We start from the raw sequence: 21,508 nt of genomic DNA, 5'->3' as shown, positions 1-21,508 counted from the left end.
ATGTCTTCTAAAATTGTCATTGAAACACACATTTTTCTCCGGCACAGTCACGCACCCCTCTAGGGACTTGTACCAGAAACAATGGAGTGAGAACTCGTTCCTCTACATTCTAATATCGATTACGTACCTGCTATCGTCACAGGAGAAAATTATTGACATCTTCATATGTCAGAGTATAGAGAAAAGTAGTCACCCGATGTATAGGATGGGGAGATGCGAGAGGACCAGGGTGGGTGGACCCCATAACAAATTATTTCAAAACATTGACTGCATCCCACATATAAACTGTATAGTGATACAAGTCTTTTTATTGTTGTTTATTGTTGCTTTTTATTTTTATTGTGTTTTTTTTTGTTGTTTTATGCAATGTAAAGCAACACACACACTCACATCAGCCATAGACTCAGTCGCCCCTCTCATCCATGGCAAAGTGTAACAAATCAATAGGCAACCCTGGCATAACAACCTCACCAAAAAACTCTTGACAAATATCCAGGGTTGCGGAGCGGCGTTGGAAAAAAACAACTTCACCGCTTTCAAACAAGCTACACTTGCCTTCAAACTAGCCCTCCCTTCTGCTAAACAGACCTATTTCACTAACCTTGCATCTTCACTATCCTACAACCCAAAACAACTGTTCAGCACATTTAACTCTCTCCTCCGCCCACCACTGCCACCTCCAGCTCCCCTCATCTCTTCTGAGGACTTTGCCACCTACTTCAAAAACAAGATCGACCAAACAAGGCAAACTTTTACTGTTCCACCACCCCAACCACTCCATATACCATAGCCAACAGAGACAGTGAAGTCACAACACGATCAAATTGAATAAAATAGATGAATACCTTTATTAGAATATCAAACAGGAATATTCCATGAAAATCAAATAGAATATAAATAAATCTCACTAAAAATAACCACATATGTAATTTGCAACAGAGGTGAAAGAAACAGCTCCGCTGCACATGGACTGAAATTAACCAGCAACAGAGACAAAATAGAGAATGTGACTTATCCAAGTACTACTAATCCACAAAGATATAATAAGGACAGATATATATATAGATATAATATCATGTAATAGAATCCCATATGTTGTGGATCTACATGGCCGCTACACACCACCTAACATAAATAGGCACGATCATATATCACACCATAGGCCTTGCCCAAATAGGCATAAATGGGCTATATCTCATAGAACATGCTCAGAATTGAATATATTTATTACCTGCGGCCATTGTAGTAGAAAGATAGCGATCACACTGCAGCACCTCGTCGCGCGTTTCGCTGACACAGCAGCTTCGTCAGGAGGTAGCCAGTATTGTGTATTGCTGGCTACCTCCTGACGAAGCTGCTGTGTCAGCGAAACGCGCATTGAGGTGCTGCAGTGCTGTCCTATTTGGGCAAGGCCTATGGTGTGATATATGATCAGGGACTACGTACATATGTACAAATTAGTAGCATTAATACATAGGATCTCTATGATGAAGTTTAGGTACCCTACTGTATATAAGACTCAGGTATGTTCCACACTAATTATGTAGCAATATCAAATAGAAAAAAATAAATGCATAAGGAACCAATGATAATAAAAGCAATAGTAGGAATTTTAGGGTTGAGTTTGAATATGCTATCTTATTGTTACTGGAATCTGGCTTGCTCTCGATGTTAAAGGGAACCTGTCACCCCAAAAATGGAAGATGAGCTAAGCCCACCGGCATCAGGGGCTTATCTACAGCATTCTGTAATGCATTCTGTAATGCTGTAGATAAGCCCCCGATGTATCCTGAAAGATGAGAAAAAGAGGTTAGATTATACTCACCTGGGGGCGGTCCGGTCCGATGGGCGTCGCGGTCCGGGGCCTCCCAACTTCATAGGATCACGTCCTCTTCTTGTCTTCACGCTGCGGCTTCGGCGCAGTCGTACTTTGTCTGCCCTGTTGAGGGCAGAGCAAAGTACTGCAGTGCGCAGGTGCCGGGCCTCTCTGACCTTTCCCGGCGCCTGCGCACTGCAGTACTTTGTTGTGACACGTGACGTCGGCGGCCAATCAACGCCGGCATCACTGTCCCCCGCCACCTGTCGAAATGAGCATGAAGAGGAAGTCCGAGATCAGCTGCTACCTGGTGTATGAAGGTGGAGACCGTGACACCAGCGCCGATTAGGTGCCGATGTCACAGCAACCGCACAACCCGGAACCACAAGTGCAGACACCGATAGAATTGCTCCAGCACGAGAGGTGAATATAGGCTTTATTATTTTATCAGGGCCAAATATTTAAATCAAGAAGCGGTTGCCCTAGCACCTAGAGGTCTTAGTGAAGGAATATGGGACCGGCCAGGATGGGACACATTCATAAAAGGAATAGCAGCTGAGAGAGCGACCTTTATATAAGAGGAACATAAGATTGTGTGTGGGAAGTCACAAGGACACACATTGACCCACGTGACTCTTATAATCATGGGATGGATGTGCCCAGGGACACTTGCTGTACAGTTGTAAAGTCCCTCACAAGCTACGTACCGCAAGTTATACCCATCAACATTGTACATCTATTTTGTGCAGGAGAACTATTACCAAAGCGTTATACCTGCTACCAGTTATATATTTGTTTTACAAGTTCATCCAGTAGAATAAAGTTTATTTTAATACTCCTGCGTCTCCCAGCCATCCTTACGTTGTTGGGTCATGGCTTCCCACCAAAATCGGCAGCGTGCGGTCTGCAGGTGCATGTATGTGAATCACCAACACACACCCATCCAAGTATCCTTTTCTACGATGTTTAGGGATAACAAAGCAACCCTCGGTCAGAGACCTCCCTTACATACAGGGGTCCTGCTACCAGAAGAGGTGACAACACTTCCCGTTTTCATCGATAAGAGATACAGAAGAATCTGATGTCAGTTGGGTCCCAGCAATTGTCCCCTCGAAGATGTATCACATTCACAGGTGCTCACGTAAATCTATAAATGTTTCTAGTGGAAGCATTAGGCAGAAGGAAATGAGTAGAGAAATCCATGGCAATAAGTTATATTCTTATTTAATTACTTTTTAAACATAGAAGACAGACACTAAAACTTATAGCTTCCTACAAAGTCCTGTGTTCTTTGCTTGAATGAAGACATCAGCCTCCATCTCTCGGCTCCTCTGTTTGGCAGAGCTCAACTCCGCTCCATAGCACTGAGCTCAGATTATCTCCAGGAACAATAGAGAGAGACCAAAGTATCCAACCTGGCGAGTGTGGACCCCACAAGATGGGCTGCACGGTGGGGTCCAGAGCTCCGATCTGCAGGAGGCTGCACCAAACTAATGCTGCAGCCTCTTAAGTTTCAAAATCATTGGGGAGACTCGGCAGTCATAAGATTATGACATGTCTTGGCTAAATATCTCTACTTTATAAGATAGTAGTAACCTTTTAATAATTAACAATTATATCAGTGTCAAGACAATTCACCCATTAATATCTCCGTTTGGGTCAATCATTAATTCTTCATCTGATCTCTGAGGAAAAAAATACAACAGAAAATTCCCCACCCCAGGAAACTACCATACACGTTGTATTATTAGAGGGTCCTGCTGATAACTCACTATACACAGATGTGGCCATGTGACAAGGAATAATGTAATTATAATGTGACGTGGACGACATCGGCCTCAGCTTCTGATTGTAACAGAGGCTCCATGAAATACATAGAAGATAACATGTAGGGGTTCAGTGAAGGAGGCGGTGAAGGTGTGTAAGTGTCTGATGGGGTCACACAGCTCATAGAAGGACAGACGCCCGGCCTCATAGTCTAAGAAGACCCCAAGTGTTGGACATGTTTGTTTTACACTGAGGGCTAATCTGAATGAATGGTAAAATACTTTATACATATCACCATACATACCCAAACACCAAGATTTATCAAGATATATAATACAAGACTGTCGTCCTTCCCTTTCTATACTGGGATAGGACATTCCAATGCCGCAACCTCCAACTTTATTCCACTCTACCTCCGAATAATGTCGTCCTGAGGAGAGGCCATGTCTACTTAACACTTGGGGAAAATACAGAAATCTTCCTGGTGATTCTGGTCTCTTCTGTTCGGTATCTGAATCTGTTGCCGTTTTCAGATCTTCTGATATCTTCACACATCTATGAGCAGTGTCCACATCCAGCAATATGTCTGGGACATGGACCCCGAGCTCTGATGTTACATTGGTGACAATATCCCTCATAGATCAGTGTAAGGTCAGTGAGATCAGAACCTCATCCAGATCCTCCTCAGTACTGACCTCTCCACCATCTCCTCCTGTGTCTTCATCTCCTCCATGACCAAATATTTTAATGTCACTTTCTTGTAAGAGTCTTATTGGGTCGATGACACGAGACATCTCCTCCACATGACAAATTTTTCTGGACAGTTCGTACTCTTTTATTTCCAGCTTTTCGATCAGATGCGATATCTGGGATACAATCTTCTCCTCCTGCCTGGAGACCTCACTTAGCACTTTCTTTTCTGCCGTTTCCAGTCGCTCCTCTATATGTATAAATTTCTTACTGACATTTTTTCTCTTATCGGAAGCTTTCTCGTGGATCTTCTTCTTATAAGCCTGCAGATTTTGGACTTTTGTCTGAATATCTGCTTTTTGAGGGTTTAGTTCATCCAGATATTCCCTCAGTTTCTTTTTCTTCTTCTCAGAAGCCTCATCTAGAAGTTCCACCCGGTGTCCTCGATGTTCGCCAACCAGACAACAAGACGCACACAGACAAGCCGTGTCCTGCGGGCAGTAATACTCCAGAACCTTCTTGTGGAGGGAACATTTTTTGTTGACAAAGGATTCGGTGGGTTCTGTTAATAAATGATCCACTGTCTTATTGTGAGCTGTGAGGTGTTTACCACATAGAGCGTTCTCACACTGCAGACAGGATTTCACAGCCGGTACTGGAGACTTTGTACAGTAAGTACAGAAGATTCTGGTCTCCTCCATATCAGGCTGAGTAGATGAGAAACGCTCCACTATGTTCCTCAGCTTTCGGTTCTTCTCCAGGACCGGACGCTCCGGATATTCTGCTCTGCAGTCAGGACAGGAATACTCTTCAGCCGCCTCCTGTGCATCCAGCACACTCACAATACACGAGCGGCAGAAGTTGTGTCCACATCTCAGGGATACGGGGTCTGTATAGAGGCTCAGGCAGATGGAGCAGTTCAGCTCGTCCCTCAGCTCAGCAGACGCCATTGTGGTGGGAAAAAGCAGGAACCAAAAGCGAAATAGTTTCCTTATATATGATGGGTGGACATTTTCTGAGAATAAACTATGAACCCTGCAGCTCAGAAACTGGGTTTACTTATGATTTGTGTTTTGAACTCTTTAATTATTACTGATGTTCCACAGCCACTGAAACTCCACAGCTGAGAGACAGAATTTTTATGTAAATACTGCAGCCTTTTACAACCATCAGATCCCTCTCTCATATCTCAAGATCAGATTTCTGCTTGGTTTATCAAATGTGCTTAATGCGGACGTATCCAGCAGTCTTTATTCCCTTGGCAATGCAACTCAAACAAGAGGATCTACAGGTTGGACAAAAGCATCTGCATGCGAGAATCATTACCAGTCTCTCCTTTCCTACTCTCTTGCTTTTGGGATTTTGGCTACAAGAGATATTGGTAATCTCTCTCACATGATAGGGTGAATTCACATTGCGTTTAGGCATGTGGTCGGTGGCTTCGTCTGGGCTTACGTCCATACCCCCTTGCAAAATGGGATTTGGATGTATGTGCTGACTAGGCCATAGATTGGAATGATGCTATCAGAATGGACGTTCGCTCTGCAGTAAATCATTTTTAGGCGTATTCACCTCCTGGATTCGGACACTCCGTCACAGTCTACTACAGGTGTATACACTCAAAAATGATTCTGAGCTGTCATTCACAATACTCACACCTGTGCCTCAGATTGGGTGGTAGAGCTGTCACTCACAATCCTGACAGCTCAGCCAGCCCTCGATCCCATACGGCGGCAGAGCTGTCATTCACAGCATCCATAGGACACCATGAGTGGTGGAATTGTAACAGTGATGTCGCCAGTAACTGTAACATCTGAGGCCACAAGCTCCGAAAGGCTACCTCGGCAGACTTGACACAAGCCACTCCGTCTGGCAGATTCCAGAAAAACCCCGACAACCTTTAACCCCTATATAGCGATCTGGACTTACAAATGGGTCCAGTGGATTGCTACCTACAGAAGGGCTGCTTTCAGAGGTGCGAAGGAATGATCGCCAAGCAAGGTCAAAGCCGAGAAGTTGCATAAAGGACAAAATAAGGATTCGTAAGAATAGACAGAAAACAGAACCCGAGGACAAAAGAAGGAGCAATGAAACAACGGGGAACTAACAGACAGGACTGAACAAGAGAAGCACAAAACTATATCTGGCAGCTTCCAGCAGTAAGCTGGAAGCTAAAGTAGGGTGTAGTGCTCTCCAATTGGCCGGAGCAGAGGGCTGATAACTTCTTCTGGACAGCACACAGACTGAACAACAATGCAGGTCCTAGCCACTGTAAACTTAATGGCTGGACAGAGACTGTGCTGTGCAGAACTTCTGGTTCCAATGTGTCTTCTATCACCAGCGCCGCCTGCAGAATGAATACGCCTGGCGACAGAAGCAGATGTAGCAGCAGCAAGTCCTGGTGGAGATGAGAGAGTAGAATTGTTTGCCATAGGGGCTTTTTTATACAGGGGGATTATAATTCCTGTTTTTTTTAAAGAAGTCAAAGTAATATCTAAATAGTTGATGCTAATACTATTAAGATTGTGAGTAAATTTCAAATTTATATCATTTTTATTGATTCAAATTTTTATTGACTCATTTCCCTCCTGTATCAGGAGAGGGTCATCTATATAGCGAACATACCACCTCATATGAAGGGGGGAAAAGATTATCTTGAAAAAATAAGAAATAGTTCTTCCCTTTTTGCCATAAAAATATTAGCCATGGTAAGGGAAAATTGTAATCCCCATTGAAGCACTATGTTTCTGTAAAAAAAAGCTTTGTGAGTTCTGATTCTATTAATTCCTGAAATTGGTCTAAAACAGCTGGTGTAGTGTTGTGAATTCTGTGATCGAACTCCCTCCTGTGGTCATGAATGGTACTTCGGCGAGTTCTGTCCATGGACTCCCTCTGGTGGCTGTGAGTGGAGCTGCTGCTTCTGAGGTTCCTTCCACAGGTGACGTAGTTTATTCTTTGGCTGGCTGCTCTATTTAACTCCACTCAGATCGTTACTCCATGCCAGCTGTCAATGTTCTTTTACTGGTTCAGTTGCTCTTGGATCTTTCTGGTGACCTGTCTACTCCAGCAGAAGCTAAGTCCCTGCTAGTTAATTATTTGTTCATTGTTTCCTTGTCCAGCTTGCTATCATAATTTTGCCTTGCTAGCTGGAAGCTCTGGGATGCAGAGTGGCAGAGTCTTTTTGCACACTCTGCGTGGTCTTTTTGTAGTTTTTTTGTGCTGACCGCAATGATACCTTTCCTATCCTCAGTCTGTCTAGTAAGTCTGGCCTCCCTTTGCTGAAACTTGTTTCATTTCTGTGTTTGTGACTTTCATCTTAACTTACAGTCAATATATGTGGGGGCTGCCTTTTCCTTTGGGGAATTTCTCTGAGGCAAGGTAGGCTTTATTTTCTATCTTTCGGGCTAGTTAGCTCTTAGGCTGTGAAGAGGCGTCTAGGCAGTGTTAGGTACGCTCCACGGCTATTTCTAGTTGTGTGATAGGATTAGGGGTTGCGGTCAGCAGAGCTCCCACTTCCCAGAGCTTGTCCTGTGTGAGTTTAACCATCAGGTCGTTCCGGGTGCTCCTAACCACCAGGTCCATAACAGTGTAGACTGTATCTCGGGGATCTTCTGCCCACCATGTTCCTTCCAGCTCTTCTGGTGCGCCTTTTGATTTAGTATTTTGATTTTCAATATTACGTGTTTTACACGTATTTATGCAGATGGATCACCCCGAGTTAGGGCAATGGGGTACTCGGTACCGGGTCCTTCTCGAAGAGGGATGTCACGGTGGCTGACCCGGTCCATGGCCCGAGAGGTGTCCAGTAAAAGGTGTTTGTTTGGGGAAAGGTCTTTAAAGGGATAGTGTTCATGACGCCACCTGTGGTATTCGGTCAGGGTGACCGACGCTGCTTTAAGGGTGTCCGCTGGGGTGATGGTATGGCAGCTAGATGGTATACCGTCCCACAGGTGAAGTGTGTCCCCAGAGCTTCCCAGTAGATAGATGGTAGAATGGTGAGAGAGGTGCAGTGAAGAATGAGGACACAGGTTTGCAGTCTTTTACCTTGTTTACTGTAGGCTTCAGAAATCCTCAGTCCAGGGTACAGATCACAGGGCAGGCAGAGTCCATTTGGTCTGAAGGCAAATCCAGAGTCCCCTTATCCAGGTAGGAAATCAGTAGCCTTCCCTTGCGCTGCAGTGTTGTAGGTCCTTAGTGCATTAGCTCAGTAAGGTCCTCACAGATGTAATATCTCTCTCTCTGTTTCCCGTGGTCGGATAGAACAAAACCCGTATGACTGGTGGCTTGAGACTTTGGTTAGGGACTGTATCATGCCCCGGCCTCTGAGCATTGCCACCGTGCCTCCTGGGTATATGGGCGGACAGGTAACTTGCAATTAGCTGCCCTGCCAGTCTCTGGAGCAAAGCATAGAGGTCCGTGCTCCCTCGGTATTCTGGCTACCGGTATTGCGCCTCAGATGGAGGCAGCCTTGGCACGGCTACTCTCCTCTCTGATATCCACTTCTTTGCTATGCCTTCCTTCACGCTCGCTGCAATACAGTTCTCTTTCTGTGTGTCTCTTTCTCTGGGATGCTGCCGCACTTAGGGCAGGCACAGCTCCGTGTCTTTCTCCTCAGCTTCCCTGACAGGAACCCACTCCAGCCAGGAGCTGCTTCCCTGAAGCTCTCCCTCAGGAACTAACTAACTTTCCCTCCAACTACCAGTTTACATATATAATGAGGGGAGTGGCCTAGTAAATAGAACCTTTGCTCCCCCTGGTGGCTGGAGTGTGAAATGTGTTGCATGTTTGTGATACCTGGATTCAGCTGTCTTTCATTGCCTTCAGACGTATCATCACTCTCCCCGAGAGGAAAGCGACATTACTGCGACGACCAGGACCCTGGGGCGCTACACATGGTGTTCACATGTCTACTGGAGTTGGATGAATTGTCAGTGGGGGTATTGAATGATCATCTGCGGTTGCACCAAGTGAAGTATCAGAGTGTGTGTGGTTGGGACAGTACTCGCGCACTGTGGCTGTCACGGACAGGTAGTTTACGTGTCCCAACGCTATGTTTAGGCAAGTGGTTCCAAATGTTCCTGGAATGTCTGTGACCACTACAGCCACAAACTTGGACTGTGTGATCCCCCTAGTTACACTTCGGAACAGCTGTTTGCTCTTTACCATTATAACTTTAGTATGGATAAGTTTAGGCTTATTTACCGTAATCTTCAAGGAAGATTGGTACTCCATGGTAAGTGGAGGGGTTTCCTGCCTGGTTCCTTGGTAGCGAACATACAAAACTAAGAGTCAATGGAAATTAAGTTTCTGGCATTTGTTGTTGGCAAAAGTCCTAAATTTAGTGTGGGACTGCAGTTGCCAAAGGCAATTTTTACACTCGGTTTGAGAGGTGTCCGTAGACTATATCCTGTACTACACAAGGAAGAAGCGGACAGTGATACTAAAGATGAAAGGTGCAATGCTGTATCAGCACCAGAGAGCCAGCAAATGAGGTGTTATACTTGAGGGGGGCTCGTTGTAGACAGGTCCTAGCTGAAGTTCATGAATTTCAGCATTATCGATTCCTCATTCTGGAGTGACCACCACAAACATGACTTGATACGGTCAATTGGCTGTACAACAACTGACTGGAAAAGAAAAAAAAGAGAGGAAGATACTGAATCAGGTGCATTTCAGGAAAGTTTATTTTTAATATTTAAATTCCCAGAGGACCATTGCAAGGCCTATTTGTCTCCTTGTGCCGGTTTAGCATTCTACACCAGGAGAACCGTTCCCCTTAGACCCTCTGTCAGTGGTCTTTCACGTAGATAAATCAGACCTCATGCTTTGAACTGATGAGGGGCAAACATCCCAAAACAAAACTTCAGGCCTCTGCTAAAAAAGCTGAAGATGAATTTCACCTTTTCATCAAAAACATGGCATAATTAGAAGATGAAATATGTGAAATGGTCATCTGAAGTGACAATCTGAGGTGACTTGAAGAGGGCTCTGTATATAGGAGAAAATCTGTAAAAGGACCGGGAAAAGACAGAGTTCTATACAGACAGTAAGTAGTCCTAGGTTATAGTCACAACTAAACTAGGTGGTTCTATGTTTATGTTAACAACAAGTTGCGTCAAAAAAGAAGATCCATCCATCCAAAGCAGTGGCACTACCTATTGTAACGGTATGTCAGGGACAATTCATGTCCTTCATCCCTTCCTAATAAAACAGGTACACTTTCGCTAAAGTGTGAATTATGCTGAAGAATTTTTACATATTTTGGTAACGGTTTTATCATTATCTTTATGTGGATGACTAACGTTAATTACTCATATGTGTATTGTAACAGGATTAGGGGAAAGTTTAGGGATAAGTGCAGGGCATAGGTATAGCATAGGGTTCATAGTTTAGAATAGGATTGGGTATAGGGCACAATAGTGTTCTGGAAGTTAAATATGTTCAGCATAGAAACGGTTAAGATTTTATGGATTTTCCCAGTTGGGAGGGATAGGAGTAGATATATGAGGGACTCTTCCTGATTTAGAGCAGTTAGTTAGTGAGTTGGTTGTAGATAAGGAATATTGCATCAGATAAGAATTTCTGGGAAAAATAGTTCAGGGCCATAGGGCTGAAAGTCACACGGATATGAAGGAAAACATGGAAAGAGAAAAAAGGGAGCAGCATGAGAACGGCCACAACCAGGTTCAGTAGTATATCCCGGAACATTGAGACCAACGGTCTGAAAAAGGTATGGAGGAGCCAGCCTTATTTTCGTCCCCTAAGGAGAAATTGAATGGGGATTCGCAGACAAGAACCGGGTCAGAACGTTGGGAAGCTTGGAGGACCAGACAGTACATTTCAGAGATACAACAAAAGACCTATAGACTATAAAAATCAGGTCCCAGAATGCTAAAGTTCACAAAATAGAAATTTATTATTGACACACAGAATAAAATATTACTTTCATCATTTATAAAGACGTGCCTCCAATCCAATAAACGGCTTTACATGACATGCGGATATATCACAATAAAAGGTATAATAGTTTTACAAGGTAACACTTATCATGATTACTTTACCTTAATCTTATAACTGATGGTTCTATATATGTACCATGAGGGGCCACTAGTGTGTATAGGGGGATCAGTTTGTACCACAGTAAATCATATATACGTAAATCAACTGAAGTTTTTGAACAGTAACCATTAGCCAAAAATCCTAATCCAAATAAACTTCCCCCATGTAGCACCTAAGTGATGCATAAGCCCAATTATGTAAGAATAGGCAACTATGGCTAACCCTCCAAGACATATCAAATGGCAACAAAGCCTAAAGCAAAAATAGACATGTCTATCACAGCGTGACTACATGCCCTAATATCTATAACATCCGGAAGGTAAAATACAAATAGTATGCATAATCATGGACAAGGACCATCAGTGACCCTGCTCACAAATCATAATTACCTCCGCACATGTGTCACAGAAAGCCGGTAACCCCTACGCGCGTTTCGATATAGATCTTCGCCCCCAGACGAAGATCTATATCGAAACGCGCGTAGGGGTTACCGGCTTTCTGTGACACATGTGCGGAGGTAATTATGATTTGTGAGCAGGGTCACTGATGGTCCTTGTCCATGATTATGCATACTATTTGTATTTTACCTTCCGGATGTTATAGATATTAGGGCATGTAGTCACGCTGTGATAGACATGTCTATTTTTGCTTTAGGCTTTGTTGCCATTTGATATGTCTTGGAGGGTTAGCCATAGTTGCCTATTCTTACATAATTGGGCTTATGCATCACTTAGGTGCTACATGGGGGAAGTTTATTTGGATTAGGATTTTTGGCTAATGGTTACTGTTCAAAAACTTCAGTTGATTTACGTATATATGATTTACTGTGGTACAAACTGATCCCCCTATACACACTAGTGGCCCCTCATGGTACATATATAGAACCATCAGTTATAAGATTAAGGTAAAGTAATCATGATAAGTGTTACCTTGTAAAACTATTATACCTTTTATTGTGATATATCCGCATGTCATGTAAAGCCGTTTATTGGATTGGAGGCACGTCTTTATAAATGATGAAAGTAATATTTTATTCTGTGTGTCAATAATAAATTTCTATTTTGTGAACTTTAGCATTCTGGGACCTGATTTTTATAGTCTATAGGTCTTTTGTTGTATATCTGTACATAGGAATGTGTTCTTGATTTTTTGGACTAAAATGTATAAAAGTACATTTCAGAGGCAAGGATTGCATGAAAGGAAGGGACAGAACAGGTGGAAGGAACTATGACCATTGAAACCTACTGTGCGGTATCTGTGACTGAACTGAACTTGTTGAGCAAAGTTAATATGTTAAAAATGGACACGGAGTCTGTCATTCAATGTGTGGCGGCATCTGGATCTGGGACAGTGGAACCCGCAGAGACTATTTCACCCACACCACACGACAGACAGGAAACTATCTTCTTGTGGGGAGCCAGGGATGGGAGAACAGTTGCCCCTCACCCCCAAATACTACCCTGCGCCCCTCACACTGTCTACAGACCAGAATCCTGCAGATCGCATTACTAGAGCAGTTGATGATAGTCGACTACAAAACACAACATGGCTCTCAGGACCAAAACAGTTATATAGTGAAGAACAATTCTTGGAAACCTTTGAACTAGTAGAAGATTCCTCAGATCCTGAAATCCGCCCTCAGGTGTCTACACTTCATACAACGACCTCTGATATCCAACTGGGATTCCACAGATTTGACAAATTCTCAAGTTTGAAGTAACTTACCCTAGCTATCACCTGCTTGTCCCACATAGCTCGTTAGAGACGCCAGAACTCGTGAGATGGACAGATGTAAAGGCAGGCATCAAATACAGTGGGGCAAAAAAGTATTTAGTCAGTCAGCAATAGTGCAAGTTCCACCACTTAAAAAGATGAGAGGCGTCTGTAATTTACATCATAGGTAGACCTCAACTATGGGAGACAAACTGAGAAAAAAAAATCCAGAAAATCACATTGTCTGTTTTTTTAACATTTTATTTGCATATTATGGTGGAAAATAAGTATTTGGTCAGAAACAAAATTTCATCTCAATACTTTGTAATATATCCTTTGTTGGCAATGACAGAGGTCAAACGTTTTCTGTAAGTCTTCACAAGGTTGCCACACACTGTTGTTGGTATGTTGGCCCATTCCTCCATGCAGATCTCCTCTAGAGCAGTGATGTTTTTGGCTTTTCGCTTGGCAACACGGACTTTCAACTCCCTCCAAAGGTTTTCTATAGGGTTGAGATCTGGAGACTGGCTAGGCCACTCCAGGACCTTGAAATGCTTCTTACGAATCCACTCCTTCGTTGCCCTGGTGGTGTGCTTTGGATCATTGTCATGTTGAAAGACCCAGCCACGTTTCATCTTCAATGCCCTTGCTGATGGAAGGAGGTTTGCACTCAAAATCTCACGATACATGGCCCCATTCATTCTTTCATGTACCCGGATCAGTCGTCCTGGCCCCTTTGCAGAGAAACAGCCCCAAAGCATGATGTTTCCACCACCATGCTTTACAGTAGGTATGGTGTTTGATGGATGCAACTCAGTATTCTTTTTCCTCCAAACACGACAAGTTGTGTTTCTACCAAACAGTTCCAGTTTGGTTTCATCAGACCATAGGACATTCTCCCAAAACTCCTCTGGATCATCCAAATGCTCTCTAGCAAACTTCAGACGGGCCCGGACATGTACTGGCTTAAGCAGTGGGACACGTCTGGCACTGCAGGATCTGGGTCCATGGTGGCGTAGTGTGTTACTTATGGTAGGCCTTGTTACATTGGTCCCAGCTCTCTGCAGTTCATTCACTAGGTCCCCCCGCGTGGTTCTGGGATTTTTGCTCACTGTTCTTGTGATCATTCTGACCCCACGGGGTGGGATTTTGCGTGGAGCCCCAGATCGAGGGAGATTATCAGTGGTCTTGTATGTCTTCCATTTTCTAATTATTCCTCCCACTGTTGATTTCTTCACTCCAAGCTGGTTGGCTATTGCAGATTCAGTCTTCCCAACCTGGTGCAGGGCTACAATTTTGTTTCTGGTGTCCTTTGACAGCTCTTTGGTCTTCACCATAGTGGAGTTTGGAGTCAGACTGTTTGAGGGTGTGCACATGTGTCTTTTTATACTGATAACAAGTTTAAACAGGTGCCATTACTACAGGTAATGAGTGAAGGAAAGAGGAGACTCTTAAAGAAGAAGTTACAGGTCTGTGAGAGCCAGAAATCTTGATTGTTTGTTTCTGACCAAATACTTATTTTCCACCATAATATGCAAAAAAAATGATAAAAAAACAGACAATGTGATTTTCTGGATTTTTTTTTCTCAGTTTGTCTCCCATAGTTGAGGTCTACCTATGATGTAAATTACAGACGCCTCTCATCTTTTTAAGTGGTGGAACTTGCACTATTGCTGACTGACTAAATACTTTTTTGCCCCACTGTACCTATACTACCTCAGACTTGGATTCGTCTAGAAACCACATTGTCCTCTCTGTTCAAAGAGAAACCTACTTCAGAGAAATCCAATGCCTTATAAACAAAACCTCAATAAACAGTGTGTTAAGAAAACTTACCTCATTTATTGACAACAGTGTCCTGCAGAGAGTAGGAGGCCGACTTAAAGAAGCCAAAATGGAGTTTATGGAGAAATTCACTTTCATAATTGCCAAAAAGTGTCATGTCGCTTATTTAACCCCCTTTCTGACATCGGGCATAATAGTACGTCGATGTTAGAGTCCCTCCCTTTGATGTGGGCTCCGGCGCTGAGCCCACATCTTTTCCGTCACATGTCAGCTGTTTTGAACATTTTGCCATTAAGAAAAAAATGTAATTTCTCTTAAAATATTACTGGCACGACAGATGATTCAATCAAGACGGATATCCGCCATGTTAACGTTATAACTAAGCCGCATTCTTATCCTTTTCATCATACAGGTAACGGGTAATTTAATTGAGATATTTCCTGCATTATTGTTGAAGGATATTAGAAATCTAGAGACAATTTGCGGCATGACCCGGGATATCCTCACCAAACAACAACGTAGAGCCCTTTACTCTGTACTGGAACACTGGGAATATAATTATAAGGGCCGTAACAAAGGTGGAGGAGACGTTATCTGGGATCTCGCTGCAAACATCTCTAAATCCTAATGGATATCAGGGGATAAGACATTATCAAACTCTTTCCTCCGACCTCTCTGACGGACATTTTATCCAATATCGGAATGTGATTTTAGAAGTAGAGAGCAACGAGGGAGAGAAATCTGTATAAATCTCATCCACATTACTGGAACTATAATAATACAGCAGAAATACAGCATCAAAAGCTCGACAAAAACCCATCAGGGGCACAGAAAGCTGCTAGGTGGAGGTGAGAGTCCTGTACGTAGAGTTTGTACCTATTAGACATTTATGGTGTATAATTTGCAAATGCATAAATGTTACAAAAAATAATACCACTTTAATTTTTAGTGTGGCCCCGGATTGATTCAGTATGATAATGTGGCGCTTTCACCAAAGAAGGTTGTGCTTAGAAGTAAAGGGACAGTACTGACATATACAAGCTGGATAATGGCTACAGGAGCCTCATTGGCCACTAAATCCGCACATATAAGACCAGTTTGGTCGATGGTATAAAGTCGACATCAAGTCTCCACACATTCACCTCCCAACACCAGAAGAACAGCCGGAGATGAGAGCAGGGAGCTCCTCCACATTGTCCTGATCGTTACTCCACAACCATTTATCTATGGATTTTATTAGAGGATGAACCTCACATGTGCAAATAATATACAGAAATGACATAAAACTGAACGTCGCTCCGAGGAGGGCGAGGACCCGGAGCCAGCGGCATCGATTCCCAACTCATCCAGAAGTGAAAATTCTGCTGAATATATAACATATCGGGTTGTCCCGCTGTGAGGATAATAAGCAGATGTGGGGTCTTCATTATGGGGGCTGTGGTCGTCTCTTCTCTACATCTGTAAGTCCAGTGGGTCGGGGACTTTAAGCTCCGGCCGCCATGTTACCTATAATCGGCTGTGAGGTTGTGCCGCTGAATCTCCTTGTATAAAGCTGTAATATGTCTTCACTGATTGGTGCGGACCCCACAGACCCTGAGAATGAAGGGGCCACAGAGCTGATATAGTGATGCGTCCCCTCCCTGTTTACCCTGCACAGTGGTGCTCCGGACCCCCGATGTGCCCCCCATCCACTGCGGCCGTACTGCAGCTCCTGCATCGGGGGAGTCCAGAGCTCCGATGTGCAAGAGGATGAACTAATGCTGCAGCCCCTTTATTCTCAGGATCGGTGGGGGTCCCGGGAGTCAGAGAGTGCTGACATATCCCCGCTATATACCAGCACTTTATCAGAGAGGATTAACCCTTTACTGAATAACAATTATCAGTCTCAGGACAATTCACCCATTAATATTTACATTCTACTCAATCATTGATTCTGCATCTAATCTACAGGGAAGAGGAAAAAAACAATAGGAACAATCCCCCCATGACTCCGCCATATACACTGTATTATTAGAGGGTCCTGCTGATAACTCACTATATACAGATGTGTCCATGTGACAAGAAATAATGTAATTATAATGTGACGAGGACGACATCGGCCTCAGCTTCTTATTGTAACAGAGGCTTCATCATACACATAGAAGATAACATGTAGGGGTTCAGTGAAGGAGGCGGTGAAGGTGTGTAAGTGTCTGATGGGGTCACACAGCTCATAGAAGGACAGACGCCCGGCCTCATAGTCTAAGAAGACCCCAAGTGTTGGACATGTTGGCTTTACACTGAGGGCCAATACATCTGAGTTCTGCCATACATTATATTCTTGATTATACATATCCAAATACCAAGATTTATCATTAGATCCAATACCAGACTGTCATCCTTCCATTTCTATACTGGGATAGGACAATCCGATCCCACATTCTCCTATCTGGTCCCACTCTACCTCCCAGTAATGTCGTCCTGAGGAGAGGACACATCTGCTTAACCCCTGGGAGCAAGTCACAAATTTTCCCGATGATTCTGGTCTTTCCTGTTCTTCAGAATCTGTTGCAGTCTTCAGATCTTCTGATATCTTCACACATCTATGAGCAGTGTCCACATCCAGCAATATGTCTGGGACATGGACCCCGAGCTCTGATGTTACATTGGTGACAATATCCCTCATAGATCGGTGTAAGGTCAGTGAGATCAGAACCTCATCTAGATCCTCCTCAAAAGTGACATGATCGCCTTTTCCCTCTGTGCCCTCATCACCTCCAGGACTACACACTGTAATGCCACTTTCTTGTAAGAGTCTTATTGGGTCGGTGACACGACACATCTCCTCCACGTGACGCATCTTTCTGGACAGCTCGTCCTTCTGTATTTCCAGCTTTTTGATCATATGAGATATCTGGGACACAATCTTCTCCTCCTGCCTGGAGACCTCGTTCAGCACTTTCTTTTCTGCCATTTCCAGTTTCTTCTTAATGTCCATAAATATCTTACTGATGTTCTTCCTCTTATCGGAGGCTTTCTCCTGGTTATTTCTCTTACGATCCCTCAGATTCTTGACTCTTGTCTGTATTTCTACTTTTTGTGGATTTAGTTCACCCAGATATTTCCTCAGTTTCTTCTTCTCCTTCTCAAAAGCTTCATCTAGAAATTCCACCAGGTGTCCTCGGTGTTCGACAACCAGACAGCAAAATGCACATGGACAAGCCCAGTCATGCGGGCAGTAATACTCCAGAACCTTCTTGTGGTGGGAAATTTTTTTGTTGTCAAAGGAGCTGATGGGATCTGTTAATATATGATCCATTGTCTTATTGTGGGCTGTCAGGTGGTCGTCACATAGAGAGTTCTCACAATGCAGACATGTTCTTACAGCTGGTACAGGAGGCTTTGTACAGTAGGTACAGAAGATTCTGGTCTCCTCCATATCAGGCTGAGTAGATGAGAAACGCTCCACTATGTTCCTCAGCTTCCGGTTCTTCTCCAGGGCCGGACGCTCCGGATATTCTGCTCTGCAGTCAGGACAGGAATACCCTCCAGCCGCCTCCTGTGCATCCAGCACACTCACAATACACGAGCGGCAGAAGTTGTGTCCACATCTCAGGGATACGGGATCTGTATAGAGGCTCAGGCAGACGGCGCAATTCAACTCCTCCCTCTGCTCTTCAGACGCCATTCTAGTTGGAAAGAGGACGAACCGAAAGCTAAAAAGTTTCTTTTCATAAAAAGGGCTGAGGTTTCTGAGAATAAGTCATTAATCCTGCCGCTCAGGGACTGTTTGCTGCTGAAGCAGAAGATGATTGACAGGATCATTTGTAGGATGAAAGTTGTTGTAGTTGTAGAGACTCCACCTGTTTGCAGTATAGAGAATCCTCCACCAGTTCGGAGAAAGAGAAGTCAACTGAGCTCCAAAGAGCCTCTCCCAGAGGTGAGATAAACGGAAGCTCAATTCCTCTTATTCCGATCAGACATGAGACCATTATAATGATCAGTGCAGCCTCATCCGCCTGTGGATCAAATGTTGCTGTACAATGACGAGACTAGAGAATTATGAGATTTATTTTCCACACATACAATTGTTCTGTGAAATTCACTCACTTGTCCATTACCTAGCAGTGGTCGGTGTGCTGCGCAGGCGTGGTGTGTTGGGCACACGGACAATGCGCTGATGGAAACCATGGCGGTGTTAATGAAGTCCCTGCTTCTTGTAGTCCACAGTCAGGGGAGCCCGGGAGCTCCCTAATGATCATTAGAGGAAATGTCCAGTAAAACACATTATCAGCTATCTGAAGGAAAGGTCCAACCATGGAGACCTGCACCGATCAGCGGGAGGGAAACTTGCGCATCCCTGTTACAGAATGGAGCGTCCGGTGGGATGTCTGACAGCCGCTCCGTTCATCCTCTATGGGGCTGCCGGAAAAAGCTGATCAATCATGTGCACTGCTGCTCTGTCTAACAGGGATAAAGTGCTCCATTCTGGTGATCAGTGCTGGTCCCAGCCGCCGGACCCCCACGATGAACAAAAATTCAAACATGCTTTCTTGTGAATAGATGATAACTTGCTTCCACCAGAAAACCCCTTTAAGGCTCGCTCACACTGGCGTATAATACAGAGGAGTGCAAGGTGAGAAACATCGTATTGTGCTCGGAACAATAGTAGTCAATGCTGATCTGGGAGTTTTTCCTCATCTCTAATCAGACTAAAAAAAAAAAATCTCAGCATTCTACGCGTGGATGTGAGAATTGGAGCGCACTCGCCAATGCAAGTCAATGTGTGCGAGAGAAAAAATCAGACCACACACAGACCATGCGTATGGCACCCAATTTTTATGCACCCATCACAGAGGAAACCAGACATTTCATCAGCCGAGTACAATAAATTTACAACCCAAACCGTCACAATAGAACAGATTATATATATAACACATGTACAAGTGATTCTCACTAAATTAGATTATCATTAAAAAGTTACATTTTCAGTTCTTTAACACAAAAAGTGAATCTCATATATTCTATAGAGTCATTACAGAGTGATCGATTTCACATGTTTATTTCTGTTAATGTTAATGATTATGGCTTCCAACCAATGAAAACCCAAAAGTCATTATCTCAGTAAATTAGAATAACAAAAAACACCTGTAAGGCTTCGTAAGTGTTTATAAAGGCCCCTTAGTCTGTTTCAGTAGGCTCCACAATCATGGGGAAGACTGCTGACTGACAGATGTCCAGAAGGCGTCACTGACACACTCCACAAGGAGGGGAAGCCACAAAAGGTCATCTGTAAAGAAGCCGGCTGTTCACACAGTGCTGTATCCAAGCATATTAATGGAAAGTTGAGTGGAAGGAAAAAGTGTGGTAGAAAAAAGTTCACACACAACCGGGATAACTGCAGCCTTGAAAGGATTGTTAAGAAAAGGTCATTAAAAAATGTGGGGGAGATTCACAAGGAGTGGACTGCTGCTGGCGTCATTGCTTCACACAGACATATCCAGGACATGGGCTACAAGTGTCGCATTCCTTGTGTCAGCCACTCATGACCAATAGACAACGCCAGAAGCGTCTTACCTGGGCCAAGGAGAAAAAGAACAGGACTGTTGTCTGTGGTCCAAGGTGTTGTTTTAGATGAAAGTAAATTTTGCATTTCATTTGGAAACCAAGGTCCCAGAGTCTGGAGGAAGAGTGGAGAGGCCACAATCCAAGCTGCTGGAGGTCTAGTCTGAAGTCTCCACAATCAATGATGGTTTGGGGAGCCGTGTCATCTGCTGGTGTAGATCCACTGTTTTATCAAGACCAAAGTCAGCGCAGCCGTCTACCAGGACATTGTAGAGCACTTCATGCTTCCCTCTGCTGACAAGCTTTTTGGAGATGGAAATTTTATTCTCCAGCAGGACTTGGCCCCTGTCCACACGGCCAAAAGTACCAATACCTGGTGTACAAACAACAGTATCACTGGGCTTGGTTGGCAGCAAACTCTCCTGACCTTAACCCCATAGAGAATCTATGGAGTATTGTCAAGAGGAAGATGAGAGACACCAGACCCCACAATGCAGACGAGCTGAAGGCTGCTATCAAAGCAACCTGGGCTTCCATAACCCCTCAGCAGTGCTACAGGCTGATCGCCTCCATGCCACGCCGCATTGGTGCAGTAATTGATGCAAAAGGAGCCCCAACCAAGTATTGAGTGCATTTACTGAACATACATTTCAGTAGGACAACATTTCAGATTTTACAATCATTTTTCAAGCTTTTTTTTTAAAGTATTCTAATTTACTGAGATAATGACTTTTGGGTTTTCATTGGCTGTAAGCCATAATCATCAACATTAACAGAAATAAACACTCAAAAAATAAAGGGAACACTAAAATCGCACATCCTAGATATCACTGAATGAAATATTCCAGTTGTAAATCTTTATTCATTACATAGTGGAATGTGTTGAGAACAATAAAACCTAAAAATGATCAATGTAAATCACAACTAATATCCCACGGAGGTCTGGAGTTGGAATGATGCTCAAAATCAAAGTGGAAAATGAAGTTACAGGCTGATCCAACTTCAGTGGAAATGCTTCAAGACAAGGAAATGATGCTCAGTAGTTTGTGTGGCCTCCACGTGCCTTTATGACCTCTCTACAATGCCTGGGCATGCTCCTGATGAGGCAGCGGATGGTCTCCTGAGGGATCTCCG

At 43.8% G+C, this 21,508-nt stretch overlaps 1 protein-coding gene and 1 pseudogene across 1 annotated transcript; both read right to left on the bottom strand.

The window, feature by feature from the left end:
- Window positions 1-3,516: 3,516 nt before the first annotated feature.
- On the bottom strand, window positions 3,517-5,226 carry LOC138645529 (E3 ubiquitin-protein ligase TRIM8-like). Its single transcript, XM_069734917.1, has one exon. The coding sequence runs from the start codon at window positions 5,221-5,223 to the stop codon at window positions 4,225-4,227; it is 999 nt and encodes a 332-aa protein (XP_069591018.1). The 5' UTR covers window positions 5,224-5,226; the 3' UTR covers window positions 3,517-4,224.
- Window positions 5,227-14,879: 9,653 nt separating this feature from the next.
- LOC138646203 (uncharacterized) overlaps window positions 14,880-21,508 on the bottom strand; it is a 35,029-nt pseudogene continuing 28,400 nt past the window's right edge.

Source organism: Ranitomeya imitator, chromosome 7 (assembly GCF_032444005.1).
Source record: "Ranitomeya imitator isolate aRanImi1 chromosome 7, aRanImi1.pri, whole genome shotgun sequence".
In the NCBI taxonomy this organism is placed as follows: Eukaryota; Metazoa; Chordata; class Amphibia; order Anura; family Dendrobatidae; genus Ranitomeya; species Ranitomeya imitator.
Note: the sequence above shows the minus strand (reverse complement) of the source record. Positions and strands in the feature narration are given on the sequence as shown.